The sequence below is a fragment of the Camelus ferus genome, chromosome 7 (genome assembly GCF_009834535.1).
Source record: "Camelus ferus isolate YT-003-E chromosome 7, BCGSAC_Cfer_1.0, whole genome shotgun sequence".
Classification (NCBI taxonomy): domain Eukaryota; kingdom Metazoa; phylum Chordata; class Mammalia; order Artiodactyla; family Camelidae; genus Camelus; species Camelus ferus.
The window spans coordinates 46,468,889-46,490,047 of record NC_045702.1 but is presented as its reverse complement, the minus strand read 5'-3'; the positions used below and the strand labels follow the sequence as shown (position 1 = coordinate 46,490,047).

Sequence of the window (21,159 nt, the reverse complement as noted above, 5' to 3'; positions counted from 1 at the left end):
TGCCTCCAACTATACATCATATTGTCACTATAGAGTACAATCAGGAAAATAAAAAGATCACTGTCCTTATTAATTCATCAAGCTAGGTAAATGCAAGTATATATAGTTTAGGTAGTGCTTCCTAAACTGCTGTTAAAACTATTCCAAAAGATATTAACAGTTGTATTGAAGAAGAAAAGGCTTTCCTTGTGAAAATTTAACTATTGAAGAAAATTAGAGTTTTCTCTTTCTTTTTAAACCAAACAACTTCTCAGAGCCTTTTAACATGCTAAATCTGTATTATGAATCTCCAAAAAGGGTGTTTAGAATGAAATATTTCCCCAAGTGTATTTGACTTTGAGATTCTCTATGGTCCAGACACAACTGGCATCATTGGGTATAGTATGAAAAACAGCATGAGTCAAATGTGTCAATGATAGATGTCTATGGATAATACTGGGAAAAGGACTAACATTCCTCAAGCACTTACAAGTCTGGCACTTTGCTAAGTGCTTTATGGAATTTCTCATTTAATCCTCACAATCTTCCTAAATGGTGAATTAATATAATCTCCATTTCACACACTGAAAAAAGGAAGCTGAAATTTAAAGAAATAACTTGTCCAAGGTTACATACTAGTAAGTGGCTGAGTTAGGATTAGAACCCACACAGCCCAACTCCAAAGTCTCCATTCACAATCACTATTCATGCTATCAACAAGCTCTACCCTCAGCACACAACACTTCAAAGTTTATATTCCCTGTCTCATCAATAATTTGCTTGTCTATTCTTTTCTTCTTAATATTTTCATGCTTAACTGAAAACTAGGATATTTTCACTTCAAAATAAATCGGTAGGGGAAAATAAATTACATGGGTGATTCTGTTAGGCAGCCAAGTTGAGAACTATAGGGTCAGAAAAGAACATGGTAGGATAATGGAGCAAAAGTCTTCAATTTACAATTAGACCCAGCTCTGTCACTTGTTAGCAGGTGACTAAGGAAATTCTTGGTTTCAGTATTTTTCTCAACAACTGGGAAGGGGTTAAAAAAAGGGGGGATGAAAAAGTATATGCTTGGAATCCACCACAGTAACTACAGACTGTTAACAAGGGTGTTTCAGACTGTGTGGATGTGATTGAAGTTTAAATGATAAAATTAGGTTAAAATTCTTACTTGCCCAAAAGCTGGAGGTTTTTGGTACTTGTTTTGTTTTGCTTTATGGAAAATACAATTTTTTTAACTCTAGGACTGAGACCTTTATTCCGGTTGCTGGTTAATTTAATTTACCCTATTCTCAGAACCCTGGTAAACTACTTCCAAATGGTGAAAGAGCAAATGTTCTTCTTTTGTACATGCCCAAAATTTTCTCTTTCAACTAAGTATCTCAAAACACTGTAAAAGAGTTCACTAGACACAGTACTATTTGCTAAATTACCCAGTTTTACAATGACAAGAAGAAATAAATGGAAAGAATCGCACATACGTTTAGCTATAGCTAAAGCATGTCATGAAAAAAATGCTGAAAATGGCCATGGCAATTCAGTATGACTGGTTGATGATGAAAGGGTATGACAACTATCAAAGCATAGGCATGAGCCAAAAGACACACTGCTCTGCTCTGTTGATTATGACACAGACAAAGTAATGTTGCTGAGATTATGCACAAGCAATTAGTTCAAATTAACATCATATTAAAAAGATTCCCCTTCCATTGTATACTCTGAAAAAGCAACCAGGTTTACTGGCAGAAGTTATTGAAGACTTAAAAACACAAATACTTCATAAACACTTCCCCTTTGCCAAACCAAATTCAATTGAACTGCCTGCCGTTGACTGTATTGGTAGGGAGCTGGAAGGAGACAGTTATTTCTTTCCCCATTAAGCCATCCAAATTTCTCTCTCCATGTCTTGCCTATGTGAAGAGTAAAAAGTTTTAAGATTTTGGCATTGAATTTGGCAAACTGTTCCTTGGAGATAGGCAAATTAAGAGTATTTGAGATTTTGCTACAACCAAGCATACAAACCAGCTGTATTAATTCACTGGGGTTGCTGTAACAAAGTACCACAGATTGGGTGGCTTAAACAACAGAAATTTATTGTCTCACAGTTCTGGAGGCTAGAAATTTAATTATCAAGGTGTCAGCAGGGTTGATTTCTGCTGAGAGCTGTTAAGGAAAGGATCTGTTCCAGGCCTTTCTCCTAGGTTTGTAGCCATCTTCTCCCTCTCTTCACATCATCTTCCACCTGTAAAATCGTATCCAAATTTCCTCCTCTTATAAGAACACCAGTCACATTAGATTAGGACCCCACCCCCACCCCAATTACTCATTTTAGCTTAATTACTTCTGTCAAGACCCTATCTCCAAATTCAGTTCCATTCTGGGGTGCTGGGGATTAGGACTTCAATATATGATTCGGGGGGTGAGAGGGGAGGAGATACAATTCAGCCCATTAACACCATCAAAGCTGCATGCAATAAACTAGGATTGCATCAATTAATTTCTCTTTTCTTGTTCTAGAGGTGCTTAAATATCATCCGTTCATGAACTATTAAATGTCTACTATGTCCTAGATGCTAGATTTACAAAAATGAATACGACACAGCCCCTAACTTGAGGGATTCACAGTCTACTAGGAGAAACAAGTCAACCCGAAACACTGCAGAAGTGAGTGTTCTTTAATCTCTTTTGTAACTAATCAAGGCAAATCAGAGTATAAGCCAATAAAATAAATAAAAACAAATGTTATGAGGAAAATGAGGAGGAATGTTAAAGAAAGCCCAATGTAAGTATTATTATTTGCCCTCTTTCCTCTCTCTTTCCTTAAAATAATAGCATACAGAAATACTCCTTCCAAAGCATAGTTCTACTTTAATTCCTTTAAAGTTTTTTGCATTCTTAAGAGGCAGTTTTCCCTTATCAAGAGGCAGTTTTCCCTTCTCTAATGTTGGAGACTAAAAAATAGAAAAATGTTCAGAAAACCAAATTCTAATTGACTCATGGGTTGGGTTGATGTCTTAGGGTGAGTCACTGCCCTTTCGAAAATTGGAATGAGACACTCAGTGATTAATGAAGTCTGACAACAGAGGTTCAGATGTTCAATCAGAAAATGGTGAGGACAAAGGGAGGGTACAATGAGAAAACTCAAATAAATACAGTTAATGGCAATAATATATACAAATAGAGCCAAAATAACAAAAGCAACAGCTCTTGACTACACTGCAAAATTCTATTTGATTCATCTCAATCAGAAACTCAGTGGATCTTATTAATACAGTTGTTTTTCTTAGTTTAAAAAATTATAATAACCAAAGCAGAAATAAATAATTCAGTATGATCATGTTGATTCATATTAACTGGGGTAGCCAATTTGTTTTAGCATAGGCTGAATTATAAAATTTTTTTAATGTTTTTAATAATATTAAGTCTTATACTAGTATAACAAAATATAACTTAGATGTTGCTTTGCAGCTGAAACTAAAATTAGTACAGCAAAAATTTCTATCTTAGTTCCTCTCAAAGTATTTGAAAGTCCTGTAAGAATGTTTAATCCCTAAAGTAGATTAAGTATTTTTCAGTTATGCATTGTTCCTAAAGAAAGTGTTCATAACAGAAAATTAAACATCTGTTTGGACTCTTTCACCACTAACCAATTCCTGACAGATGGAATCCAAATTTAATAAATCACATTATAGTACAATAAACTCTGGAGCTTTATAATCGGGTGTCATGCAAAGTATCTGCCCTGATTACCATCTTGTGGCCAGCTCAATATGATTTCCATGCAGAAGCTGGCCTTTCTGAGGTGCTACCTAAAACTATATAACATACTGAGAGTAGAAAACTAACAAGGTGGCCCTTGAGTTGTTCAGGCCTGTACTTCTAGCTAAACTGATCTTATGACTAACACGCTCCCCTCCCTGCGCATTCTTTTCTTAAAATAACTTATCCTTTTACCCTAGAGGTCTTGAAAGAAGGTGATGGACTGAACCTCAAGAAAATGGGCATACTCTCCTAAATTCCTCCATAACAACAGCAAATTCCTATCAAGATGAAGAGAATGTAACACCCTGTAAAACGCCGATTGTTCTTACCTTTTCTCTTCCATCCAGTTTTTCTATAAAACCTCAAGACCCCAACCCCAAGATGGGCTCACAGCCTTTAAGGCATTAGTCTGCTGTGAGTCCCTTTGCCTGGCAAAGCAATAAAGCTGTTCTTTTCTACTGTCCCAAAACTCTGCCTCCGACTCTCAATTCAGCTATCAGGGTACAGAGGCCCGTTTTTTGGCAACAATATTTGTAGCTCTCACGGTGAAAAGAACAAGTTTTACTCTTACTTTTTTTGACATCTTTTTTGAACTGTCCTTCCTTCCCCTTCAACCTATCATTATCACGGATAAAAAGAATATTTCATCTCTAAACAAAATTGTTAAAAATTAAATATTATACATGTGGTAGAGGAGCTTATTGAAAGGGATCCTTTTATAAAACATTTAAAATAGAAAATACAATTAACACAAATTACAGCAAATATAGCTAAAATTTCTCTTCCACTCCTTTCTATAATGGGAGATATACCTTATTATATTCCTTCTACAACCACTGTTTCCCCAAGTGTTTTAATACAGCTCAATAAATAGAAGAAGCAACATGGCATAATGAAGAGTCCAAAAAACTCATGCCCACTTTCCAGCAAATTACATAGACCTTTTCAGTTTCCTCCACTGTGAAAAGTAGGTGATAATATCTACATTACAGGAATGTTTTAGGGATTAAGAATAATACAAATAAGCACTGGTGTACCACAGATGCTCAATAATGTTAGATCTAGTTATCTTTAACAAAATATTTTCAATTGGACAATTTGCATTTCATTCAATTGAACAAAATGCATTTCAGGATCTGGGGGTGTGGGTGGGAGGATGGGGGGAAGGGGGAGAAATGGGAGAGAAGCTTCATTAGATTTTAATGCCCTCCAGTTACTTTCATCCTTATTTACTCTTCACTATCTCATTTAGTAGCCTAATCTATTGCCACTGTTTCCAATTATTTTACTACCAGTTTATTCCTTAATTCACTTTACAATACATATTTGGTTCTCAACATATATTCTCCATGACCTTAAAATGACAATTCTATTGGTTCTCTCTCAATATTCATTCTTTCTCTTTAACCTTGCCACAAGCATCTTCCTTTCTGAGATTCTTCCAAGAAGATTTCACTGACTTCAATATTCTGCTTCTATCACCTGTGTAACCTATTTTTCTGATTTTCTGTACTTTTTTAATAGTCTATTTGACTTGCACATTTCTACCTTTTGTGCTTAGTTTATGCATCTCTAAAATACTTCCACCTTCCTCTCCATTCTTTTCTCTGGGGTCACTTGAAGTTTCATAATTTCCCAAAATAGTCTCTCCCTCTTCTAAACTACTAAGGTGTGCACTGCTTTGGGGACTGTGTTGTCACTCCATCTACCATAATAATATCTATGGATTAACAAATCAACAGGAACTTTGACATTTAGATCAAAAGGGCATATATGTGCCAGATCAGCCTGCCAGCTTTTTATGGCCCCCACTAGAAGTCTGTGTATGTTGATTAGAATTAATACCCTAAATGAATTGTTACTTATATTTAAAGGGGAAAAAACCCAGAGGAGCTCAAAAAGAAATAGAGAATATAATTGCTTGTCCAACTTAAGCATTTTTAAGGCTTAATCTCTTAAATTTCCAAGCCTATAAGTCCCTCTATAAAAGAGTAAATGTAGATCTTCCAATAGCTGAAACCTCAAACAATTTTCATTGTATAATTTAAGAACTCATATATAATGTTTTCACTAGGTCTAGTGCAAATAACTGAATGAATGTGTATGCATTTATATGAGAAAGCAACTAATGTTCATCCACTAGTCAAAAGGCTCTTTGTTCAAGAAAGCACACACCAAACAAATATCACTTAACATTTACTACTAAAAGGGTAGCCTGATGCAAGCTTCAACAATGACAAATATTTAAACTAGAATAGAAAAGTACTGTCTCCAAAGCTCCTGTTCTCTTATATACGTGCACTTAACATTCTTTACAAGGTACAAACAGGATTCAGGAATGTAAATTGATCTTGAATACCCAATAAATTAAAATGTGAATTATATAAAGCACATTAAACAAATATCATCCCATTCCCATTCCCGGATCTTCTATCATAACCATACTATCAGAACTATAGTTGTTATTTGTTAAAACAGCAGAAGATATGATATCAACACAGAACAAACCAGTAACAATTATGATAGAGTTACCAAAAACTGAAACTAATTAGGCAAAGAGGAAAACATTTAGTAAGATACTCAAAATTAAGTTTACTTTTCAATAATAGAGAAGAAGAGAAGAGTTCTGATTAGGAAAAAAAGTAGAGTACTTAAAAAACATGAGTTACAGCATCATATAGGAATTGAATTTAAACTCTCTCTACCACTAATTAGCCATTGCCTTGAGTAAGTATATTAATCTCTTTGAGTTTCCATTTCTTTATCTGTAGAATAAGGATAATAATACTTATCTTGCAAAGTTGTGCACAGATAAATGAAATTTAATTATGCAAAATACTTCAAAAGTAGCACATATTAAAATCTCAACAAATTGTATTCAGTCCAAAAAGACCTAGACATTTTTATAGCTAAACTATTTCAGACCTTCAAGGAAGAGATTGCCAGAGCTTATAAAAAGATGGAACATTATTTCTCTCTCTCTCTCTCTCTAATTTTACAAAGCTAGCATATTCAGAAACCAAAATCTGAAAAAGGTAATACAAAAGGAACACTAGAGATCTTACATAGCAAACAAATCTAGCTTTAAAGAGGTATGCTATTATCCTGTTGCCTTTATCGCGAAGAGAGAAAAATTGGTGAAATCTACTAGGTAATCTTCTAATACAATTCATCAACCAACAGGGAAAAGAAAAAAAACATATAATCATCTCAATATACATTATGAGAGTATATGGTCAAATTTGATTATCTTTTTCCAATTTAATCTCAATTCCAAAAAAGGGGATAGAGGACTATTTCCTTAACATACTTTAAAAAAAAAATCTCAAAATGAATACACAACTGTGAAACCCTAAAGGTATTCTCATTCAAATGAGAAATGAGCTGAAGATGCTCACTATTCACTACTGTAATTTAACATTATTCTAGATGTTCTGATCAATGTAATTTTTAAAAAAGAAATAAGGATTAAATATTGTCAAGACAGCAAAATTGTCATTTACAAATGTTGTAACTGCCTTACTATAAAATCCAATAAAAACTATTAGAATTAAAAATTTCATAAGATGACCAGTTAGAAAACAGTATACACAAATCACCAACTTTTCTATGTTCAACCAGGAGGATATAATCCTCTTCTAAATACAATGAAAAAAATATTCCATTCACAGTAACAAGTTTTAAAATACCAAAAATCAACTTTAAAAATAGGCAGAACCATATGAAAAAAACTACAAAACACTGAGTCATAAATGATGACTTGGAGAAATGATGAAAATATTGTAAAGATACCACAGCTATCTCTAAAAAATTAATTTAGAGATTCCAATTGGGTGTTTTAGGACCTTATATAATTGAATCAAGAGTGATCTGAAAAAAGAAACATATGAGAAATGCTGAAAATGTTTTGAAAAAAATAATAGGAATTCAAACAAACATACAGTAAATTACATTAAAAAGTTACAATAATTAGAACTGTTTGGAATTACTGGAGCAAAAAATATAGCCCAATGAAGAACAGAAAATCTAGGGAAAAAATCATGAATTGGCATATAATAAAGAAGGTATTTAAAACCTCTGGGGAAAGATAATTTTTCAATAAATAGTATTAAAATATTGGACTTGCCACTCTGCCTTAAAATACATTCCAAATAGATCAAAGATGTAAAAATTTTTTTAAACTCTGAAAGTAATTTAAGAAAATAGAATTGAATACTTATATAATTTGTGAATGCAAGAAGGCCTTTCTAAGCAGGCAGGTACCATAAAAGAAAAATTGGATAGATTTATCTACACTAGGTGTTAAAAATCTGTTTAAAAAGAAAAAATTCACACCAAAAATAAAATCAGGATGCAAATGACAAACTGGAGAAATTATTTGCAACATAATTTGACTAAGGTCTCATAGTTTTATATACAAAGAGCTCTTATAACTCAGTTTTTAAAAATCTCTAATATCATAATAAACAAAGGACACTAATAGATAATTCACACAAAAAACATTTAATGTTACTAATAGTCAACGAAACAAAAACATTTATAGAAGATAGAACTTTTCATATCAAAATGGCAGTTTTTAATACGGAGAGGTTGCTGGCATTCTCAAGCACAATTAATAAAAATGAAAATTAAACCATTCTGGAAGGTAATCTACTAATATCTATCAAAAGTAATTAAAATATGTATACCTTTTGACTTCAGAATTTATCTTAAGATAATAAAGATACGGACAATGATTAATCCATCAAGAAGCTAACTACTACACTATTCATCCAAAATTATTGGAAAGAGCTTAAATTTTCAAGATTTGAAATTCTGGTTAAATAAACAATGGTAAATCCATATGCTGGAATATTAGCCACATATTTAAAATGATGTTATGAAAAAAATAATTAAAAATAAATAAATAAAATGTTGTTATGTTGTAAAAGAATAAATATTTTATTGACTCAGGCAAGCATTCATTCAATTAAGTAAAAATAAACTAGAAACAAAACAGCATAAACAACAACAGAAAGAGTATGTACCATTTAAAAAAAAAAAAAGAGTAAATCCTATTAAAAAGGACCTATAACAATATTCACCAAAGTGTTAAAATGTTTATCTCTGGGTGGAGGCATTATAAATGTTATTTATCATTTATGCATTCCTGAAATTTCCTAAAATTATTATGTATTATATTAGAAAATACAGAATGCTTACAATACTGCTTTGACTATAGTAACAACAGTATCCAAAATCATGGTAACATTGATATTCCCACTCTTTTAGGATGCACCAAAACTAGGGATGTCTACCCTCTCTAGATCTGGTCATACTTTTATACTTCAATCACAATGAAAGATTTTCAGGACTCTAGGAAACAATCAGGCATAAGTTTTCACTTCACTTTTATTTATGATCAAGTACAATGTCAAATAATATTTCAATATAGCCAAAGGTAAGAATCATGAGTGAAGATCCCTGGACTTCAGAACCAGCAGGGCTTGGCTTTTACCTCCATCCAAAATTTGAGCCAGAAATTAAAAAAAAAAAAAAAAAAAGTGTACAGGAATAGGTATTAGTTTCTCAAGATAGAAAGTATGGGCCTTTGACAACTTCTAATCACAACTCTTCTCTGTTTCACTTGGGAGACAGAAGAATGATTTTCTCCTCCAATGCATTTAAAGGCATATATCTAAAGGGCAAGTAAGCAGGATTTCTTCCGAACAAATATACTTTATACAGGAGATTTTTAAATGTTAAATGTTCTCTTTCCACAGTGTAGATACTCAGGCAGCCTAACTCCAAGAGGGCCAAAAAGATTCTGGCAGTACTTGGCTCTCAGCAATAAGCAATAGTCAAACTGTTAATTCCATCTGCTCCCCTCCAAAAAATGACAAAATTACATGGTGGTGCCAGGGGTCTCAGGCTCCATTTAAGGGGTTTTTCTGAGGGGCATCCACTTTCATAATAATTAAGATGCTAATTTTATTAACATTTCTGAGAACCTTGATGCTGTTAACAAACAGATACTATCTTTAATATCATATTCTTTGTTAGACATGCTGCTTCCAGAATTGTCTTCTTTCCTTACAGGTCAAAGTTCTGAATTCCATCTACTTCTATTTCTCTCTCTCTTCAGGGACTTAGTTTCAATAGATATCTCATCTTTCCTGATCTGTTACTTCTCACTTTCCTTATGCATGTAAAAAACCAAGCATAATATTCCTTCAACTCATATCCCTCTGCAGCTGTTTTCAACTGTGCCTGCACACTGGAATTACCCAGGGAAATTAAAAATACCGAAGCAACCAATCTATAGTAACAAAAGATCAGCTGTTTCTGAGGATGAGAGGGAGATGAAAAGGGCACTAGGAACCTTTTGGAGGAGATGGATATGTTCATTACTTTGATTGTGGTGATGGTTTAATGAGTATAAACATATGTCAAACATTAACCTGCACATTTTAAATATGCATAGTTTATTATATGCCAATTATACTTCAGTACAGCTTTTGAAGTAAATACAGATGCTTGGGTCCCACTCCATACCTCAAATTGGTATAGGGGTTCCCCCTTGAAATCAGGATTCATAAAAGCTCCCCCAGATGACTGTAAATATGTTGGTAAGATTGAGAACCACTGCTCTATAGCTGTCATTCTCTACTTTCCTCAGTTTTTTTTAAATGCCTCACTCAAGCATGTCTACTTTATCAACATCCATTCTTTCTCAATCTTCTGAAGACTAGTTTTGAACCATCACTCAGCTAACACTCTACTTGTTAAAGTCACTTATGGACTCCTGACAAATTCACTAATCCCTGAAGTCCTCTCCTTACTTGACATCTCTTTAATGCATTCAAAATTGTTGACCCATTCCCCCTCTATTTGAAAATTTCTTTACCCTTGGCATCCCTCTTGAAGTTCTTCCTACCTTTCCATCTCCTACTCTTTTTTTCTCCTTCACACTATTCTACCTATCTGCTTTTTTAGCTGTCTATTTTCTGACTGCTGCTTTTATTATGCTAAAGGCTTTCCCAGTTTGAGTCATTTCAACATACCCAAGTCAATACAGCATCTTCAATTCAACCCCCAATCTTCCCTCTATTCCAGATTTCACTTACAAGCTCCACATCCTAGATCCAAACATCTACCTAAATCTTCACCTGAATGCTCCACAGCTTCCTCAAATTCAAAAAATCCAAAATAGAATTTATCATTTTCCTTCTATCTATGTGTTCCTCACTGCCAATCAATGGAACCAAGTCAAATCCTACGAGTCTTGACTCCTCCTCCTTTCTTTCCAGAGGTGACAGGATCTATCAGATTCTACCTCACCCTGACAGAGGGTCTAAAACACAAATTCACTGGATGGTTTCTAACTCAACATTTTCAATACAATCCCCTTAGCTAAGGGTACAGTGGCCTGGTCTGGCCCTCTACCACCCTCACAGTTCTCATCTTCCACCATTTTCCTATTTAAACCCTGCATTCAAGTCCTGTCAGTGTTACTGACTTTGGACTTGTCACTGACAATGACTTGTCTAAACTGCCAGGGTTTCTCTTATCTCCTTGCTTTCTCACTTATTACATTCTCCTCTTGGAAAGTTATTCACTTACCTCCTATACTTAGCAAAATTACATCATACTTCAAAACTCTACCGAATGCTCCTGACTCTACATATACCCAAGCTAGCCATCTCCTACTCTGCTCCCTCACTACACGAGGCAAACCTCTATTCACACTTATCACAGGGTATTATAATTGCTACTCTGTTGAACTGTCTTGTATATTACACAGTAAATTCCTTGATGACAAGAGCTAAAACATTCATTTTTGTATCCCTAATACCTACTTAGCCTGGGGAAGTGCAAATTAATGTTTGACATAATATCAATTATTTACAACATGTAAATTTGATATCCCCAAAATGGTCTTGATATTAACATTTTTAAAAGATTTCTTAATATTCTTTATAAAATAAATATCAGGCAACAGGATCCTGAGTAAAACAGTTGACTACAAGATATATTTAAACTCTGTCAAAACACCACCACTCTAAAAATGCAACCAAGAGCAGATTTCATAAAATAGGAATACAACAAAGGAAGCAAGCAGGGATAACACATTGACCTAGCCAATGCTTCATCTGAATGTCCGTATACAGATACTGTTAATGCTGATAACAGCATTAGAGAGATTATAATCCCCCTATGGTAATAACTATAGTAAATAATAAAAGGATAAAATACACCAAATCCCGTATTTATTTTTTAAAATAGGCGATGGTTTTCTTCCTGGTCACTTTGTTGAAATGAATTATTGGAACTAGACTTTGAAGCTATTATTGGCCAGGCAGATCCTAAAGAATTTTTTTCTTTCTTGCCTTTACCTGCACTTCAAAAATATGGTGCTTTGGACTAGTATTAATTTTGTAAACCTTAAAGTGTTTTAACCTGAGGGAAACATGCTTAGAAATTGGGGGGGAGGGGGTGGGGAAGTGGGACTGGTGATTTATGGAGGTTAGGAGAATGTTCTTATAGAAAACAAGCCTCCCAGGACTACCACATTGGCTCAAGGTTACACCAGTATCTGTGTCTCCACGCAGATAAGATTTTAAAAGCTGAAAATTTCACTCTAAAGTGTTACACGAACCAAAGAGGTGGCATACCTGCTCCAAAAACTGCTGTGTGACCCAAAGGACAAATAATTTGCAAAGGACAGCCTGGCCCTACTGCTGGTAGTTCGGGATCTGAGACGAGGAGTAACGGCCGGCGGAGCAAACTCCCCCTACCTGAAGAGCGGAGCGGCTGCCGGGCGTGTGATAGCGTATTTAACAGAGAACCGATTCTGTGCAGTTCCAAACCACTTAGGGCAAATTAAAATTTTTCAGGAATGTCTAAACTCTGAGGGTACAACTCACACATGTGCACATCGAAGGGCGGATACCCAGTTTTGCCAAAGCCTGGAAACTTCGGGTCTTTCAACGCAACAATTTTCAGACAAAGCCCCCACGATTCTCGACTGTGTTAGAGTCAGCCTCAGGAGAAGAATAACTCATAATAAGAAGAGGGCAAGGGCTGCGGAGATTACAGTGTAAATAGCCAAGGAAGGAATCGTGGCTGCTTTCTGAAGCTTTCCGTCCTGAGGGGGACCAAAGACCGAGGCGAACCCTGTTTTCAAAGACGAGGGGGGCGACAGTGACCATTTTGGCCATTAGACTGGACAGACAGCGGTAGCCTCGCTGGAAAGGGAAGGAGGGGTAGGAGGGGTAGGAGGGGTAAGAGGGGTGGGAGGGGTGGAAGAGGTCTGGCCGGAGCATCAGCCGGAGCAGGGCGGGGGCTGCAGGTCCCACCCATGCCGACCCCACCGAGGGGCCGCCGGCCTGGCCGAGGCGGCTGCACCCGGGTCAAGCCCGGAGGTTGGACGGCTCCTCGCCAGGGAAAGAAAAAACGCGAGTCCACGCTCACAAAGCTGCCGCCGCCCAGGCAGCAGGCGAGCTGCGCCCAACTTCGGGGCGAGCAGCCGGCGGCCGCAGCCCACCGCCAGGTCCCGCCTCACAGACCCCCGGACGCCCCCGGCGCCAAGCACTGTCTCTCGCCCACCCGCAGCGCCTCGCGCGGGAGCGGTTACCCTCAACGAAGCCGCCGTCCCGTGGACAAAGTCCCGGTCCCCGCCCCGCCGCCGCCTCAGCCCGACTCCTCCCTGACAAAAAAGTTATCGGTCGCCGGCCGCCCTGGGGGCCCGGCGTGGTTCGTTCGGCCGGACTCACCAGAGCGGCTCCCCAAGGTCCACCTCCAGAACCTCGACTTGTCTGGCTCGCAGAGACAGCGACAGCAGCTGCTCTGCTTTCTCCCGAGTCAGCAGCACCACCTGCCCCCCTTCTTCCTAGCAGAACGGGTCCCGGCGAGCCATCTTCCCCCTCCGCTCACTGACTGACAACCCAGCCCCGAGCGCCGCCACTGCCGCCAGCTACTCTGACAGGCACCACGAGGGACCTGTCCCCAGGCAGCCAACCACCACCGCCCCACACCAGCTCGGCCTATCGCCGTTCCCTGGGGCGGGACCAGAACAACTTCTTCACCAATGAGAATCCGCTTCTCCTAGGCCTGGGGCGGAGCCATGAGGTGGGCGGGAGGGCGATTTAGTGGGCGTGGTCTGGGTAATAGGCGTGGTCGGGGCATCCAAGGGGAGATGATTGTCAGATTGCGGCAGCAGTTAGGCGATAGTGATCAGAGAAGGCCTCTTGGACTGAGTCATTAGGACTTAAGGCCAAGAAAATAAGCCTTTAGGAGTGAGTTAACCATAATCACAGAAGAGAAACTAATTGATATTTTAATTTCTTAGTTAGGAGGATTTACCTCCCAATAATTCAAGTAACAAGAATTTCTCAAAATCTTACCAAATCCCAAAAGAAAAAAAAAAAGTATGTTTTTGCAAAATGGTAATAAAAACTCTTCTCACCTTATATCATTGCTTTTGGTCTTAGCCTGGAAAAAAATCAGACACAATTCCACTATTCCTTTCCATGAACTGCTTTTATTTCTTTCATCTTACTTCCCTACTCCTCTCCCAAATACATACTAAATATTTTATGTATTGACTGGAAACTGAACACATCTGAACCATTTCCTACATAAAGTCCCTCTGTTTTTGACCTTATCAACTCTTCCTACCACATCTCTCTCTAGTCCAATCAGAATTAATTAACAGAAAAAATGGAACTTCAACCTGGAAGACAGGAAATCATTCTAGTTTTACAAGAAAAATGGAGAACCCAGATCTTTTCAAACACATCTTCTCAAATAAGCACAAAAATAAGAAAATATATTACTTGATATTGAAAGGGCATCAAGCAAACAATTTCAGGCAATTATTAGGGCAGATCTATAGAACAATCAAGATTCCCCCTTCCAAGAGTATAGACATATTCATAACAAAATACGGTGACAAGGGCAACCGAGCTAGGTTCAATGCGCCAGGGGAACACAGAAGAAACTATTGTGTTTAGGAATGTCAGGGAACTTCACAAGGAAGGTGATGTTGGAGCTGGACCTTAAAAGCTAATTAGGAGTTTGCCAGAAAAGAAACTTAAAGGGCATTTCAGAAAGTGGGAACAGCATGTTCAAAGGCATGGTGTTGTGAAAGAGCACCGGGTGGCTGGGGAACACTGAGAAAGTGGGTGGGGCTGAAAGGTAAGTAGCAGTCAAATATTACACTACAGCAAAAGGTTGAGATGAAGCTATAAAAGGCCATATGAATAGTGTAGTGTTGATACTCAGTATCTAAATATCTGAGTATGAACTACACTCAGATATTTAGATGAACACTATCTGCCAGAGTTTTCTGCAATGATGAAAATGTTCTATATTTGTGTTGTCCAATATGATAGCTATTAGCACATGTGACTATCCAGCCCTTTAAATATGGCAAAGCTAAGGAACTCAATTTTTTATTTGAATTTTAATAACTCCCATATTGGACAGCTTACGTTTAGACATTATTCTACAGGCAATAAGTGACCAATGGAAGCTTTTAACCAGGTGGACAAGACAATCAGTTTTCTTCTAAAGCGTGAAAATCCTAAAGACACTGCAGAGAGTGCCTGTTATCTTTGAGGGGAATCTGGCTTGACAGATCAGACCAGGGTACTGGTGGAAAATTGGCAGCATAATTTAGGTTAGCTGGGCCAGAGCCTGTCCAGACGAAGTGTTTACCTGAAGGAAAAGGGACAGGAAGATACAGAGAGGATGCTGTGCTCTAACATCTTAGAGAACACAAGCAGTCAAAACCCGAGAAACTGAATTCTGCCATCGATTCCTGACAGAACAGGGAGTAGGAGAGTGAGGGGTCAGAGAAGGAAAGGAAGCCAAAGGGTCAGCTGAATCATAAAACAGGGAGAGAGCAAGGGTGAGCAGAGGAGTACACACACACACACAATCAGCTTTACTGGCCATTAGCCATGTGGGCCACTGATGTGCTGGCCTGATTTACAGAGCCAGAGAGTCTGTTGGCAGGAAGGCCCACTAGGACCAGGGCAAGACTCCAGCAGAGCTGAAGTCCCCAAACCACACCTGTGAACTGGGGATGGAAGACAGGGGTGAATACTTATGGACTTCCTGCGCTACGCAAGGCACTCGCCTTGTCAAGGACACAAAGGAACGCCAGAAGCTCACAGTATAGGTAGCTGAATAACAAACAGGTGAACAGTCGAGCAAAGATGAATCATTTAACACAGTAGAAGAAATCACACAAAGCAGTACATGAGAGATTCACTGTTCAGATTAATTTCTAGGCAATAACTGCTCTGTGAGTTCAGAAGAGGGAGCAATCTCCAGTCAAGGGTAGTCAGGGAAGGCTTCACAGGGGAGGTAAAAACTGAGCTAGGTCTTGAAAAATGGGCAGAACTTTAAATCAGGAAGGAAAAAAAAAAAAAAAACTGTGAGAAGGAAACTCTTGGAATGCCTGGAAAAGAAACAGAAGAGGGGAAGTACAGGCAAAGTATTAAAGACATGGGAAGCTTTTTGAGCTGGCCAGAGCCTGGCAAGCTGGGCTGGAGGTAGATAAAAGCCAACTCAAACGCTCAGATTCTGTCTTTATTTTTAAAGCTTCCCAAGTGATTATAACATACACCCAGGGTTGAAAACAGGGGAATGACATAACATTTTACTAATTCTAAATCAAGACTGTGCATAGGATGGATTGAGAGGAGAGAGACTAAAGGCTCATAGGAGGAAATTTTGTTTCCTTTCTTCAAAAAGACAGGAAGCAGTTTATCGCCTGACTTTACTTCCTGTTTTGCAGTGGTAAGATGGTATAGAAGGCAATTTAAGTTGTCTTCCCTCTAAGTCAGAGAAAGACCAAAATAAATGGATGTTTGCAGTCCACTCTCCTTTGCAACACAATTTGTACATGTAAAAATAATTTCCAACAATAACAGTCTGCAGTTAACAGTTACACATAACCATTTATGTTTTAGCAGCAAAGCACCAGGAAAATGCCTGAGAACATTCTGTTTCAAAAGGGAGACACTTTTAACCAACTTTATGAAAGTCAGCATATTCTAGACCTTAACCATCTTTGCTAGTCTCTGGTATCTGTAGGCACAATTTTACATTAACTATTAAAATGCATTTATCTTTTTTGCAAATAAGTATAATGTCATTTGAACATTATAAAGCACAATATTTTCCCTATGATAATAAATTTCAGAAACTAAGAAAAATTTCACTCAAATATATTTCTATTAAAGTTAGTGGGAAAACAGCTAGATAACAAGACTTTTTCTCCAGCTTTATTGAGATATAATTGACACATAATGTGTAAATTTAAGGTGTGTAACATGATGATTTTATATACATATAGATTGTGAAATGATTGCCACAATAAGATTAGTTAACACATTCATCACTTCACATAGTTAAGCCTTTTTTTCTTTTTCTTTCTTTTTTTCTTTTCTTTTCTTTTTCTTTCTTTTTTTTTTTTATGGTGAGAACATCTAGGATCTACTCTCTTAGCAACTTTCAAGTCTGCACTACAGTATTGTTAACTGAAGTCACCACACTGTGCATTACATCTCCAGAACTTATTCATCTTATAACAGGAAATCTGTACCATTTGACCAACATCTCTGCATTTTCCCCAACCTCCAAGCCTCTGCAACCACCAACCTACTCTTTCTTTCTATATACCAGGAGTACTTTACATGAAAGAGTCAGAAGAATTTTATCTCACAAAAAAACATGGAAAATATGTTACTTTAGTGGCAAGTATGTTAAAACACATTTTAAAAAATCAAAAGAAGAATTTACCTAAGAGGTCGTTCTGTCTTGCTGTACTAGAGTCCTCTTCTAAGAGAGCCACGCCAGCCAGTGCCCCTAGCAGAGCCACACAACCCCTTCTTAGAACCATATAACCCAAGGGCAGGCAGGTCCACAGGTGACCCGATGTGAACACTCCACCTAAACAGAAATAGAGATGACTGCCTGTACCCATTCTCTTTCAAGAATCTGAAGTGGAAATGGGAAGGGAAAACCAATCAGGTGGTGGGAGCAGTAGCTCAAAAGTCAGGCAGTAGAAAGAAGCCCGGAGAAGCCCTAAGAGGGGCAAGTTATGAGTAAACTGAAGCCATTAGGTAGAGAAGAGACATAAAAAGTAGAGGAAATAGCTCAGTGATAGAGCACATGCTTAGCATACAGGAGGTCCTGTGTTCAATCCCCAGTACCTCCATTAAAGGAAAAACAAAAGAAAGAAAAAAACCTAAAAGGTAGATGATGAAGTAATTGGTAACAAAGGAGCAATAGAAATGGAGACAGTAGGATGAGTCACTGCAATAAAGATAGGAATCAATAAAGTCCTGCTGTAGAGGGATAAGAAGATAACCCATTTCCTACAGCTACACTGAATCACAGCTGTTCCCATCTGTGCGGCCCAACCGCAGCTGTTTCCAGAGTCCTGTAAGAGTCCCACCTGCATCCCCTGGGACACTGCAAGTAAATTGTATCTTTCACTCCTATATAAACCAATAAGTAGGCTTCCAGAACCCCCATGAGCCCCAGCGAGTGAAAGAAGCTGGATCAATTGCATTTTGCAAAGGGAACTTTATCCTTCAAGGTTCGTTACCAGCTTACATTCTAGAAGGAAGAAAACATTTTCTACATCTTAAAAGGATTCATAATTTGAATATTTCTATAATAGATATTTTAAGGAGAAAACAATCTTCTTTCTCTTATCTTTTAATAGTGGAGCCAATCTTGTTCATATTTATGAAAAAGCCATATGGATAGGGGTGAAAAGCCTAATGACTAACTGCTACCCTCAAGTGATTGGAAATGAAAAATATCCACATTTATCTTCTAAGACATTTTACTAACCAATGTTTTCTAGAAGAATTATTGTTGGGAGAGTCTTGTTTTGCAGGTTTTATAAATCATGTTTTGCAAAATATTTTATGACAGGAAAAAGATGAAAAAGGTGGATACAAAACTGCATATATGACATGGTCACAATTTTGCAACAGTTTATTTCTCGGGGGTTGACTATCAGCAACAGGTAAGCATGGAGAAATTATGAGTGAATTTTGTTTTCTTCACAGTTTTTGTTTTGTTTTGTTTCTGTTGTTTTGGATGGCTGCTTGGAGTTTATTTTCTACTTGGTGCAAGGCACAGGGTTATGCGGTATCAGGAAGGCTTTCTTGTGGCTAAGGCAGTAAAGAGTGGGTTTCTCTCAACTTCCTTTTTGGTATTTTGGTGTTTTGCTATTTTCATATTGAAGAATCCAACTGCTTCCGCTGGCTGTAGCCTGCTTAGTCCCGGGGAGGGAAGGGAAAGGGAAAGGAAGGTGAGTAGGGGGCTCTTATGAGCCTAGCGCCTTGGAAGGAAGCCTGGCAGCTAGTGGTGGCCACACAGGACGGCAGCCTGGCGTTGGTTTTGCCAGGCTGCTGCTTCCCCACGGCTTCCCGAGCCAGGTCGCAGGTGATCGTGCCAGTGGAGGGCTGAGGGGATTCCCAGTGCTCTGGGGACTCCAACACTGCGGCCATGAATGGGAGAGTGGATTTCCTGAAAAAGAGGCTAGCCCACCAGTGTCCCACGTTGGTTCTGGGGGGACCAGGCTGGTGGAGGATGGCTTCCCCAGGGTACTCCGCACTTCCGCAGGAGCTGTTACTGGAAGTGGAACCCAGGCGGCGCCGGGAGTGGTCGTGGGTGGCCACGAGCGAGCCGCTGGAGTGGTGGCTGCCGTGCTCTTGCCTGTGGGCTGGTGGGAACCTCGGCGGCGATCCGTCACGGGCCTTGGCGCAAGATCACTGGTGACAGGGACGCGGGCGCTAGGCCCCCGAGCCCATTTGCAGAGTAAACCGCGAGCGACCGCTCCACAACCCAGACGCGTGGGACCCACATATGTTTTTAATTTACCAAATGTTCTACAGTAAACAGGTGTTAGTTTTACAACCAAAAAAAAAGGTGTACGTTATTTTTTTACGATTTAGAGACAGTGGACTGTCCATCACTTATTGTTAATTCTGTCCAAGTGAACCTCGGTTAACATTCTTCCTTTTACTTTTAACCAATGTATTATTTATGTTCTCATAAATCCTGCAGAGAAGCTCTTATCTCTGACAAGCAAAAGATCTTGCTAGTGAGTATTTAGTAGAAAAGCACAAACAAATATAGATTTTCTCTTCCAAATGGTGTCCCAGAAAACAGAAAACACAGAAAAAAAATATAGGTAACTATGATAAACAGTGAGCCCCCCCCCAGAGGAAGTGGAACTGTGTTGTGTCATCTTTGGGTCCCTTACAGTAGTAAAGTTTTCGGCCCACAGAGAAACTTCAGATTAAAGGAGAACCTAAAAGGACCACACTTTTCCTTCTGTCTTGGTTTGGTTTATGAATCTTTTTCAAGTTTGTACCCCTATCCCCACATCCGTAGGCCAAGTGAAAATATGATTTCTCACCCTTTCTGACCACTCACTGCATTCATCAGAGACAAAGTATTTCAGCTGTATTCAATGTAACACTTAGTTGTGTAGCACCTTGAATATTTCCCAAATTATTTCCCATCTGTTAACCTCTCACCTAGACAGAAGAGACAGCAGTCGGGCCATACACTTCCTTGGTTGCCCTTGCCCTGTGGTGCCCCCAAAGCATTTCAACAGGCATGAGTACTGGTTGAAGAGTAGATGAGTCTGGGAACTCAAGGCCCAGCTGCAAGGAGAGGAATGAAAAAGAAAGGCAGGAAGCACACCCCAAAGAGTTTTGCCAGCCCATTCACTCTGGTCTGTAACTCTCGGGTTATGAGAGTCCAGTGTATGATTAATACTTTTATTTTTTAATTTTGTTCCTTCCCATCTACTTAGTCATCATCATCACACCCTGATATTTATGCCAAAAAAAAAAAAAGTTCCAGTGAGCAAATTCAACATCATCAACAATGTTCAGTAAGAACAAGCCCAACACTCATCTCCTCCACCAACATGTTGAAGTGACCCAGTCCTCCATCAAGCTAGTCATCCTTTTTTTTTTTTTTTTTTAGCTAGTCTCTCTTGGATACCCATTATGTCAGCATAACTAAGGAACACTTTCTGTAGACTTCTCTGCTTACCTGAGGCAACTCCTCAGCACAGGCATGGGACATGTGTCCAGGCCGAGCTACCCTGTATCCTTTAAATGGCATCATCCCCCCACCCCCAAAAAAACTCTACCTCTATGGGCTGAACATGGTACTAATCCTTAAAGTCACTCTCGAAGATTTTTTTCAAATTTGATTTACACCAGGAAGAGAAGAAGTCACATAGATCATCAAAAAATTAGCAAAGATTAATTGATCATGTCCCTAAGAAAGAGCCGGGCTTTAGGAAAGATAATGAGGAAGACAGATGGAAGGGATGTAGATATGTGAGCCTGGGACAGTATCTAAAGTGCTCTCTCCCTCTGG

The 21,159-nt window shown here is 38.4% G+C and overlaps 2 protein-coding genes across 2 annotated transcripts in view; both read right to left on the bottom strand.

Moving 5' to 3' along the window:
* Positions 1 to 13,704, bottom strand: part of FAM126A (family with sequence similarity 126 member A) — a 65,957-nt gene extending 52,253 nt beyond the window's left edge. Inside the window, 1 exon segment of the mRNA XM_006179203.2 lies at positions 13,500 to 13,704. The gene's annotated coding sequence lies outside the window, so the exon portion shown is untranslated.
* Positions 13,705 to 18,937: 5,233 nt separating this feature from the next.
* LOC116664747 (pancreatic progenitor cell differentiation and proliferation factor-like) lies at positions 18,938 to 20,898 on the bottom strand. Its single transcript, XM_032482952.1, has 3 exons — positions 20,827 to 20,898; positions 19,334 to 19,514; positions 18,938 to 19,296 (listed from the first exon to the last, which is right to left on the bottom strand). Exons 1-3 carry the CDS (start codon positions 20,896 to 20,898, stop codon positions 19,082 to 19,084), a joined length of 468 nt encoding a protein of 155 aa, XP_032338843.1. The 3' UTR covers positions 18,938 to 19,081.
* Between the last annotated feature and the right edge of the window lie 261 nt (positions 20,899 to 21,159).